This window comes from Bison bison, unplaced genomic scaffold (genome assembly GCF_000754665.1).
Source record: "Bison bison bison isolate TAMUID 2011002044 unplaced genomic scaffold, Bison_UMD1.0 scf7180017864168, whole genome shotgun sequence".
Lineage (NCBI taxonomy): Eukaryota > Metazoa > Chordata > Mammalia > Artiodactyla > Bovidae > Bison > Bison bison.
Genome location: NW_011494740.1, coordinates 1,619,870 through 1,632,063, shown reverse-complemented (window position 1 = coordinate 1,632,063; position 12,194 = coordinate 1,619,870). Strand labels below are relative to the sequence as shown.

At 37.9% G+C, this 12,194-nt stretch overlaps 2 protein-coding genes across 5 annotated transcripts in view; one reads left to right on the top strand and one right to left on the bottom strand.

The window, feature by feature from the left end:
* Positions 1-12,194, bottom strand: part of CMSS1 (cms1 ribosomal small subunit homolog (yeast)) — a 395,179-nt gene that overhangs the window by 275,983 nt on the left and 107,002 nt on the right. The gene's annotated exons all lie outside the window — the stretch shown is intronic.
* Positions 1-12,194, top strand: part of FILIP1L (filamin A interacting protein 1-like) — a 308,683-nt gene that overhangs the window by 198,151 nt on the left and 98,338 nt on the right. For all 4 annotated transcript variants that reach the window (XM_010841939.1, XM_010841940.1, XM_010841941.1 and 1 more), the window contains one exon: positions 4,005-4,183. In XM_010841939.1, the coding sequence (XP_010840241.1) occupies positions 4,005-4,183 (179 nt within the window). The remainder of the gene's footprint in view (positions 1-4,004; positions 4,184-12,194) is intronic.

Below are 12,194 nucleotides of genomic sequence, written 5' to 3'. Positions count from 1 at the left end.
GCAGCTGATTTGAATCTCCCTTATAATGCAGTCTAATGTTTGGGCAACTGGAAGGAGTTTTCAGAGAACTATTGTTTCTTGAGACCCAGGACAGTTAACACTACAACCTCCCTCTCAGAAGGTGGTCATTAGTTAAAAGTGACTCTGCCAGCAGGCAATATAACCAAGCAATTTCAGCTCCACAAAAGACCTGGTCACATTTATTAAAAGTCATGAACACCTGTATGACATGAAGTACTTTTGTGTGTGTTAAAGTATCATTATAAACTCATATTAGAAAACCAGACAGCCAGCTTAAATGTTTAGAGGTCAGCTGGATTCTGTCTGCTGGGATACCTATATTCCCTTCTTTTTCTGAAATGATTTGGCCATTTTTGTGCTTTGGATTCTTGGTCAAATACGTGATTTTTAAGGATGTACAATTTAAACTGGCTTCAAATTCAAGAGTCACAAATTTTAAATCTTTTATGATAAAAGCAAAGGGCAAAATTAACCAATATTATGGCTTATAGTTTTGTGTTTAGCTCATCTAGAAAGCCACATGCTTTCAAAACCATGGTCTTATACGGATTTGAATTTATCACTGGCCAAAGCTCCTGAGCTACTTTTGTTTTAATCAGCCGACTTCCCTCTTTTCTTTTTTTTTTTTTTTAAATGTTTAATTGGAGCTTTACAATACTGTGTTGGTTTCTGCCATACATCAACATGAATCAGCCGTAGGTACATGAATGCCCTCCCTCGTGAACCTCCCTCTCACTTTCCACCCTATCCCACCCCTCTATGATGCAGCTCTCTGCATCATACAGCAAATTTCCACCAGCTATATATTTTACAGATGGTAATTTATACATTTCCATGCTATTCTTCCAATTCGTCCCACCATTTCCTTCCCCAACTGTGTCCACAAGTCTGTTCTCAATGTCTGTGTTTCCACTGCTGCCCTACAAATAGGCTCATCAGTACCATCTTTCTAGAGTCCATATATATGCATTAATATGCAATACTTGTTTTTCTCTCCACTCTGTATAACAGGTTCTAGGCTCATGCACCTCATTAGGACTGATTTAAATGTATTCTTTTTAATGGCTGAGTAATATTTCACTGCATGTATGTACCACATCTTCGTTATCCAATCATCAGTCAATGAACATCTAGATTGCTTCCATGTCCTAGCCGTTGCAAATGGTGCTGCAGTGAACACTGGGGTACATGCATCTCTTTCAATTATGGTTTCCTCAGGATATACGCCCAGCAGTGGGATTGTTGGGTCATATGGTAGTTCTATTACGAGTATTTTAAGGACTTACCATACTGTTCTCCATAGTGGCTGCATCAATGTACACTCCCACAAACAGTGCAAGTGGGTTCCCTTTTCTCCACACCCCTTCCAACATTTATTGCTTGTAAATTTTTTGATGACGGCCATTCTGACCAGTGTGAGGTGATACCTCATTGGTGTTTTGTTTTGCATTTCTCCAATAATTAAGTGGTGCTGGGAAAACTGGATAGCTACATGTAAAAGAAAAAAACTAGAGCACTTCTTGACACCATACAAACTCAAATGTATTAAAGACTTAAATGTAAGGTCAGAAACTATATAACTCTTGGAGAGAAACATAGGTAGTGCACTCTTTGACATACATCACAGTAAGCCCCTCTTTGACCCACCTCCTAGAGTGCATGCAGGATTTCCCAGGTGGTGCTAGTGATAAAGAGCCTGCCTTCCAGTGTAGAAGACAAAGACTAATGGAAATAAAAATAAAAATAAACAAATGGGACCAAAGTAAACTTAAAAGCTTTTGCATAGCAAAAGAAACAATAAGCAAGATTAAAAGACAAGCCTAAGAATGAGACAAAATAATTGCAAATGAAACAACTGACAGAGGATTAATCTCCAGAATACATAAGCAGCTCATACAGCTCAGCATCAGGCTGTCTTTTCTCCACTGTATATTCTTGCCTCCTTTGTTAAAGATAAGATACTCATAGGTGTGTGGTTTATCTCTGGGCTTTCTATCTTGTTTTATTGATCTATATTTCTGTTTTTGTGCCAGTACCATACTATCTTAATGACTGTTGCCATTGTAGCATAGTCTGAAGCCAGGAAGGTTATTCCTCCAGCTCTATTCTTTGTTCTCAAGACTGCTTTGGCTATTCAGGGTCTTCTGTGTTTCCACACAAATTGTTAAAATTTTTGTTCTAGTTCTGTGAAAAATGCCACTGGTAGTTTGATAGGAATTGCACTGAATCTATGGAGAAGGCAATGGCACCCCACTCCAGTACTCTTGCCTGGAAAATCCCATAGACGGAGGAGCCTGGTAGGCTGCAGTCCATGGGGTCGCTAAGAGTTGGACACGACTGAGTGACTTCACTTTCACTTTCCTGCATTGGAGAAGGAAATGGCAACCCACTCCAGTGTTCTTGCTTGGCAAATCCCAGGGACGGGGGAGCCTGGTGGGCTGCCGTCTATGGGGTTACACAGAGTCAAACATGAATGAAGTGACTTAGCAGCAGCAGCAGCATTGAATCTATACATTGCTTTACATAGTATAATCATTTTCACAATATTGACTCTTTATCTCTCCATCTGTTTGTGTCATCTTTGATTTCTTTCATCAGTGTCTTGTAGTTTAGGTCTTTTGTGTCCTTAGGTAGGTTTATTCCTAAGTATTTTTTTTGTTGTTGTTGCAATGGTGAATGGGATAGTTTCCTTAACTTCTCTTTCTAATTTTTCATTGTTAGTGTATAGAAATGTAAGGGATTTCTGTTTATTAATTTTATATCCTGAAACTTTACTATATTCATTGATTAGCTCTAGTAATTTTCCAGTGGAATTTTTAGAGTTTTCTATGTATAGTATCAAGTCATCTGCAAATAGTGAGAGTTTTACTTCTTTTTTTCCAGTCTAGATTCTTTTTATTTCTTTTTCTTCTCTGATTGTTGTGGCTAGGACTTCCAAAACTATGCTGAATAATAGTGGCAAGAGAGGGTACCTTTGTCTTAATTCCTGATCTTAGAGAAATGCTTTCAGTTTTTCAGCACTGGGAATAATGTTTGCTGTGAGTTTGTTGAATATGGCCTTTATTATGTTGAGGTAGGTTCCTCCTACACCTACTTCCTGGAAGGTTCAATATACACAAATCAATCAATGTGATACACCATATCAACAAACTGAAAGATGAAAACCACATGATTATCTCAATAGATGCAGAGAAATCTTTCAACAAAATTCAACACCCATTTATGATAAAGTCCTCTTTTCTTTCTTGATTCCTTGCTTGCTTATTTTGTTTTCAATCTGTAACCATATACTAGACACCTACTGTAGGCAAATCACTCTATTAGATGGTAAGAATTTAAGAAAAATAGAACGTAGGCCCTGCTTTCAGGGAGTTCACAGTCCAGTAGAGTAGACAAGTGTAAGTAAGACAGAAAGGACTTGGTGTTTATATTGGGTCACATTCACTCTATACCAAGACAGAATTGGTTCTCAAGTATTTGAAAAGAGTCACCAACAGTTTCATACATAATGCTGTGAAAAACTGACTGTGGACCCAAGAAACATACATGGGCAGAGAACTTTAGGGAGGGCTGGGGCAGGATCCATCAGCTAAGGGAGCGGCAGAATCAGACACTGTCCTTCACTTTCCATCATTCCTCTAATACGGTTTCTTTGGAGGCAAAAGAAGCAGCAGAAAGATATTCAGATATCTACAGAGGCACTGATTTTTATTTTTGGTTAAGAAAAACATGATGATGTGGGAATTAAGATTCCACAAGCCATGTGGTATGGCCAAAAAAAAAAAAAAAAAGACGGAAGGTTACATTTGGGTTGAAACATATCAAAAGGTATCAAAATTAAGAAGAGTAATGATAAAAGCTAAACAAGGAAATCAGAAACCCATTGTTGAATTTGTTAAAACTTGGACCATTTCTAAAAGCAGGAGAGATGGCAGTTTTATGAATGCTTTGTACTTAGATTGTTAATGTATTTTCTTTTGTAGTTGGACAAAGTCGTGGAACAACATAAAGAATCGCATAGACGAATCCTGGAACAGCTTTTAATGGCAGAAAAATCTCACAGGCAAACCATACTAGAATTGGAGGAAGAAAAGAGAAAACACAAAGAATACATGGAGAAGAGTGATGAATTCATAAGCTTGCTAGAACAGGAATGTGAAAGGTAAGGCTACTCGGGACAAGACAATGAAGTATTCTCAAACTCTTCCTAACCTCTCACTATGGGTTGGGTATTATACCAAGGGATACAGGGATATACAATGAATATGACAGCCTCCAGTCTCAAAAACCTCATGGTACAGAGTGAAGAAAAGGATATGTTTAAAAACAGTATCAATGTAACACAAAAATAATCAGGTGTGATAGGACTGTGGAAATGTAAAGTGCTGGGCACCTCACCTACTTCTTCAAGGGGGTGCCCTGTGAAAGCTGCAGAGAGGAGGTAATGGGTCTAGTCCTTGTGCAAATAAGAATGGAAACCACACACAAGGCAAGGGCAGAAATAAGTGCCACAGCATAGAGATAAGACAAGAGTATGGGTACTGAGGGAATGCAAGCTTTCCACAAGCTTTCCATATGGCATAGCACAGGGTGTGAGCAAAGGAAAGGCTGGCCACGGGCGCTGGATTTTATACTGTTGGCAAGAAAGAACAAATGACAAGTCATGAGAAGGAGAATGAATTGATTAGGGATGCTTTCTTAATGAAACATTAAGGAAAGATAGAAGAAAGACAGGAGGAGCTTTAACCTGGAGGCAGATATGTGTTCCAATGGCTAGAGGGTTAGGGATAACAGGGTGTAATGAGAATTGTTTATGAGGTATAGTCAATATGAATTTGTGACTAATGTGACTAGAGAGCAGAGCAAGGAAAACAGAAATGCCATTCTCCCAAATCATCCCACCCTCGCCCTCCAATTAAAATAAATAAATTTATATTTAAAAAAAAAAAGAAAATAGAAAGTTATACTCCTGGTTATTCACCAAGGTGCAGAAGGTGGGAGTGGCGCACAGCTTTTTGCTGTTGCAGGGTTTCTGGTTCAAGAGGGGGAAGGGTCTTGCTTCAGACAAGTTGAGCATGAGGGACCTGGAGTGTTCCACTGTCCAGTGGGGAGAACAATATGTCTAAATAGATAATCCATGGTTAGAAATGTAGGTCTGGGAAAGGCTGGGCTGGTGATGTGTTTTTGCAGCTGGTGAGAGCTGAAGCTATGGGTGTTGGTTTGGTGAGGGGAGAGAATTTTGAGATGGGAACTCTAGAAAACAACACAACAATCCATCAAGTTAGGGTTTTTGTCCAAAAAAAAAAAAAAAAGGGTCAAGAAGGGAAGCTGAGAAAGAATAAAGAAGGGCAGAGGACTAGAAGAATCAGAAGAGAAAGCAAAGAGCCAAACAAGGAAGGACTCTCAAGAATGAGTGAGCAGTCAAACAGCACAAGATAATACAGAAAAAGATGGGCAATAAGGAAGACACTGAAGAACTTAATGAGTCATTTCAATAAAACAGTGAAAGCAGAAGCCAAATCACAATACTCTGAAGAATAAATAAGAAATGAGAACACAGAAGCTTAGAATGTGAACTAGTATTTAGAGAAGGGAGAAAATGGTTAGTAAATATTTTATAACCATATGGAAGGCAGATTATTTTGCTCAACTTTGATTCTCTATTCTGAATCTCCTTAGAAAGTTTGCACATCCCTATTAAATTGAAAGGACAATGACTCTTCTCTATTAGTATTGCAAAGATAGAAAATAACCAATCTCAAATTTTTACTGGATCTTCGTTTCACTTTTGTTATTCCATGGATATTTCTCTTACAAGTTACAGGGCTAATGATGCTAGATTCTAACAATCACAGGAAAATACAGAAAAAATAATTACTTGTGAGTTCCCTTTTCTAAAATACTAGTAGTCTCAACTATTTTATTTGACTACTTGCAATTCATATTTTAGCGAGGTATCCAAATTACATAACCAATGGCGCTCCCATCCAGTTTCTTTTTCTACATTCATCAGGGGTTTGTTTTCTACTCACCACATAGAGAGGGGTCTTGTTACTTTGCCCCTCATGAACCTGAAGTATCTTCAGGGGCAAGTTAAATGAGCAAAAGAAGTCTGGCACTGAGGGAAGATCTGATTAAGACATTACCGTATACAATTTGGTATTCGATAAGACAATGTCATATTAAATACTATTTCGAACCCTGCAGTTTGTCGCCCGTGGCCTCATTTAGCCTCCACACTTACTTGGCACTAACTTGTTGAACACAGACACTTCCTTTCATCTCTCATTATTATGAATATTTATTCACCAGGGTCAGAGTGCTGCCCACCACAGAATAAAGAAGTAGGCAGGTAAATCCCTGCCCCAGGGGCTTACTAAACATTAACAGAGAAGATAAGAGGATACAGATTTAGGGTGGAAATGTGGAAGGCTCTTGGTGGTATAGTCCCAGTGCTCACGGTTGTATCTCTACTGTCTTCTGAAGGAAGGTTGAGAAGGGCTATCCAGAAGTAACCCTATAAAGTTGGGAGGCAGATGGTGAAGATTATTTAAATCAATAGAGAGTAAAGAAGAACAGCACTGAGAAATGAGAACACAAGAGCAGTAGGAATAAAGGCCATGGCTAGAGCAAAAGGAAAATAGTGAGATGAATGTAAATTGTACACCATAGACTCAATATATTAAGAATGGTATTGCCACATGTATCAAAGTAGTTTAAGGGGGAGAATTTTAAAAGATCATATTTTTTAGCCATATAGGACACAAAGTTTTTCTGTCTTGAAGAATAATGAAAGTAAACAAGCCATTAACCCCCCAAATTGGAAAAAATGACTGCAGTGATTCTCATTCCATGTTTAGCCATTCCAGAAGACATGGGAATATTCACCTATTTCTATTTGTCCAGGCACAGCTTCCAGATGGAACTCTTTGGGTATGAAAGTGTTAAGCCTATTCTCGACTCACATAACACAGACAATACTTCTGCTCTACCTGTACATCACAGTCCCTGGAGCTTGGCTGTGTTGGTGCACTGACCCTTCCTGCCACCATGCTTGTAGCAGGGAGATTGTGGGCCTCATAAGGCATAACTGACTTCTACTTGCTTTAAGGCCATGTGCATAAAAATACTAAATGAATACCACCTCACGAAGAGGAAATGGGGGAACTAGTAATTTCAGGTAAATATATACTGAGGAGGTGTTTACACAAGAGAGTACAGTACCATTCACACATCTCATTCTATGACAACAAATGACAGAACAAACCTAACTTTAGTGAGAGTACTTCCTCTCAAACATGCAGCCACCTCTCACAAAAACAAGACTAATTTTTTCTAAGAAGTCAAAGAATAATGTTTCCTTCCTCTAACAGAGTGATATAAGCCACTCCTGAATCAGTGACCCTCAGTACAAAGAAACAAAGATATCATAACCGCCATAAAAGTGGTTTGAGTGAATACAGCCATAAATATAGCTCTATAACTATAATATAGTTTCTGACTGGAACTCTGAGAAAACACTGAAAGTTCAGAGCTCCTATTTTTAGTGTTAGATAACATCTACTTGGAAATTAAATAAAAATTAAGAAATACACGATTGAGATAGTTAATGAGACCTTAGAGGGTGTAATAATGGATTTCAAATTCAGGCTCCATTTCTGTGTTTTCTTTGGAGAATTCATTTTATGTGGAAAACCCTAAAGGAGGCTGATGTCACACACTGAGTTGAGGCCAAAATGTCTGCCAAATGATGTCGTGGTCGTAATCAGTAAACAATTGGCTTTCCCACTGCAGAAGGGTGGGGGCAGGGAACAGCTCAGGAAACCCTGTTCCCAAGTGTGTTAATGTAAAGTTTCCTTCACTGTTATCTGTGCAGTTTGGTCTGTCCATAAAATAATATGTCCACATTTCATGACAACTTTCTGTTCACCAACCAGCTCCAATGTGTGGATATGTGTATCACTGATGACCTGAATTATGTACTTGGCTGAATTACAAGTGGAGTCTATGTGAAAGGTTTTATACAAAAGCAATGCCAGTAATTTTTGGCCTTTTTGGAGGACTTCACAGGAAAGCCAAAACAAAAATCACTTTTAGTCAGTGCAGTTTTGCAAAATTTTCCCATAAGTGAAATGCCAATTTTGTCTGTACTTTCAAAATAGCTTGCATAATTTTTTTTTTTTTTTTTCCTTTTTCAGTTTCAATGGGGAAAAAGGCTGGGAAGAAAAAAAAAAAGTTCCCTATTTTTTTTTTTTTTTAAATCATGCTTTCTTTCTTAGAACATTAAAGCAAACCATGTATACTAACCATATATATTATTGCACTTCTGGCCTTGAAACCACCACTGAAGTAGGAAACAAATATTGTTATGGCAACTCTGTCTAAAACTGTGACTTCAACTATGGATTTTTTGAAAACCTTAAATTACTTTTTATAATATCTTCGCCAAGTAGGTTAGCACTGATAGTTGTGATCTTATAAAGCAGGACTTCAAATGGTAGCTTCTCAAAAGCCACATAGTAAGGAACGAGTCACAGGCAGAATTAATTTATTGCTGCTGTCCTGCCCAAGTGCGACTAGACAGAACAATGGCTCAGGGGGCAGAAGGGTCTTTGCAGCAAAGTCAGCAGGAGCCCAGCTTCAAGGCTGTTGCTTTGACCATATCTTGGGTTAAGTCCTTAGTAAAGAATAAAACATTTTCACCTTTCCCTTTGGCTGAAGCAACTTTATAAAGATTTCTATCATTAACTCTTTTCTACTATGACAGGCCTGTTTTCTAGATGGGCACCAGGAAAGGTGAGTGAAACACTGAGCCATATTTGACTCTCCTGTTAACTGAATATATTGTATTACTTTCAAAGGCTTCTCTCAAAAGACATCAAATCTTCTTTCTAGAGGTTTTGAATACTCCCTTGAAATATATATAAATGAATGAGTGTATTAATCTATTTTTTAGTTAAACTAACTAGTTACTTAGCTATTTAATGCTGCTGGCCACTTACTCATTCACTAAAACCAAAACAAAACAAAAAAACCCACCCAAAACCCAAACCAAAAACACCCCAATTAATTAAATGCCTGTTACATGCCAGGTCCTACACTAGATACTAGGAGAAGGAAGTAGATGAGTTCCTCACTGGCATATAACCCCAACTCATTTGTGCATGTGTAGGACAGAGACACCACTGTAGCCTTTATGATTTGATACTAAGGCTTCCAGGGCACTATGAAATCATGATGGGTAAGGGAAAAAAGCACCAGTATGGTACAAAAATATAATACATTAAATACTCATGAAAATAAAACAGGAGAATTCAATAAACACATTAAACTACAGTACTTCAAGAGGATCCAGTATCTTGCAACTATTACCATTAGGATTTTCAAATTTTTTGGTCTTAAATCCCAGCTTTTAAAAATATCCCACAAAGCATAACACAGAGGGCATAATGTTTTTTAAAAATAAATAAGTAAAGTCTACTTTTTACAAATCCTATTTGGAAAGCCAGCAGTTTTCAATTTCATGCACACTAAACTATTGTTGTAGAATGCATTGTACTCAAATGCAATCATTTCCTTTCAGTTTTCTGGCAAGGAGTTATATGTATTACATATTCTCGAGGCTATGTCTTGTAAGTAGTGGAATGGATGGCAGATCTCCATTTGATCTTTGTCATTGGTATTCAGTTCTTTGTCAGAACAAAATGGAGACCACCACAAACATATTTATATTGTAACTCTACAGCAACTCACAATGTGATCAGCCCAGTGTTCATATACCTCAGATCTAACATGGGGTCTGGGTAGGGATTCAGAGAGATTACCTCACGAGGATAACCAAAAAACCCATTCATTTAGGACTGTACATCATGACTTAACTTTCAGCAGATGTCACAAAACCATACCCTTGTAACTGCATAATTCAGTGGTTTCTATACAACACTATTTAATTATAGAGGTCAAAATTCGGCTACAATGATGACGCTATTTGATTGCTTTTCCTTCCCAGAAAGCTGAACTAAATTTTACAAATAATTCTGGGTGTGTATTTAGATGTACAATGATTCATGAATTTACTGCTTACAAAAGAATACTACAAATGTTAAAAAGCAGTCTAAAAGGAAATATAACAAGCACAGTGAGGGATGAGGGAACTTGGAGAAAGGGGATGCTGGTCTGCAAACTGGATCTGCAGCTAGACCAGATTTGGGCAAATTCCATTTCTCCAACCTTGTATGTAAACAAATGGGACAGGCTATATTTGTGTGTCTCTTTCAGATTTAAAACACTGTGATTACGTGATACTATTATGAATAAGTATCTTTTACTTCAACCCCATCATTCTAAGCCACACTAGCAAAAGAGGTCAGTAAGAATGATAGCACCTCAACCACCAGATTCAAATCTACGTCAGCAGTGTTTCCATTTTTAGAGGATATCTAGATTTAAGTACGTCCTATCGCTTCTTGAATGTTACATATTAGAAAATGAACTTAGTATCACCTTCGCAAATTGAGGTCAATTTACAGCCTTTCTATTCCGTTTATTCCACCACAGAGAATCAATCTATGAGATAGCCATAAAAAATTACAGAAATCTCTCAATCCTAAATTTAAATGAGTAAACATCTAGCAATAAAGACCAATCCTCTAATTTCTGAATTGTGAAAAGTGAAGTCCATCAAGACTCAGTTAGAAATCCCCAAATCTTGCTGCTAAACAGAAGTAGGGCCAGACCAGAGGCTAGCTCTGATAACATAGTAAGTAATATTCTCCCCAGAATCATTACTAAGTGCTCAACCCTTGTGCCTGCTATTCCAAGGAAAGTTAAGACGTAATTATACCATAATTGAAAAGATAAGACCTTCATAAAATATCTCAGAAGATGCAGGTGTTCATTCTGTGGTACTGACACTGGTGTTGCAACATGATGAAAGGTTAGTCAAAAAGGATATTAAGAAGTGTAATTATCCAACGACCCACATAGCCCTAGGAGAGTGGAAGACATACAGTAAGTCTTGGATAAATATATCTAACTGGCTCATAGCTACTAGCTTAACAGCTCTATAAAACAGGAAGTCAAAGACTGAATGTGGAAAGGCAACCCCAAACTTCTGTTCCATCTGGCTATAAAATACCAAGAGGAGGAAGAGTCATTAAGCCATATCAAAATGGAAAATTCTGTCTCATAAATGGAAACCAAGGTGGAACATTAGAATTAAGCTGTATCCTGAATTTCCAACTGGTAGGTAAACTTTGCTGGCAAATATATTATTTCTCATGAGAAGATGAAGCCAAACAGCTTTTGCCAGCCATGAGAATAGGAAATGCCCGGCATAAATGTTGAGTAAATATCAATGCACAGAAAGGCCTTTCCTTAGAAGGGTGTACATATAGTATTGGGTTAAAAGCATAGGCTCTGGAGTCAGAACCAACAGGAGTTTGAACCATGCTCCCATCCTCTCATCTGGTCCTACTAGCTGTTTAACCTTGAACAAAGTACTTACTCTCTGTAAGTCTCAATTTTATCATCTGTTAATAAAATGATATGGATCTCACAGGTTGCTGAAATTACTAAATTATACAATGCATAGGAAGTGCTAAGTATGATGGCTGACAGTCAGTATGCATTGGCATCTTTCTGCAAATTTGCCTTTGTTCAAGTTAGTTCATTTGCATACACTTAACTGCACCACTGGGCATATTATGGATTGCGAGGAAGAAACCTAATTGGAACCTATGCTAGTGCTAAGGATGTGCTGATGAATAAAAGTTTCCAAGGGACATACCCTTTGGTATGGGGAACAAAGACACAAAAACAAGTGTCATGTTGTGTTTTAGGTAGAATGACAGCTGAAAATACAGAGCAGGCCCAAATAAGCGGTCCTTTTCTAGGCCTGGTTGTATCTTATTTCCTTTAGATAGGGGTATTGCTGAATGTCCTAAGGATCTAACATTGTAACACTGAGCTGGACACCACAGTACTCAATAATTTCCCCCTCATCTCCTAAACCATGGAGACCTATGTCCCCCTTATGGAAATCATAAACAGAAAGGTTAATGCAATGATATTATGAAAAGCACAATCTATCACATACTCAAAATAAAGACTAACCTCAAATGATGGTTTTTAAGTGCACCAACAGACTCCACTGGTCCTCGGCCAAGGCAGTG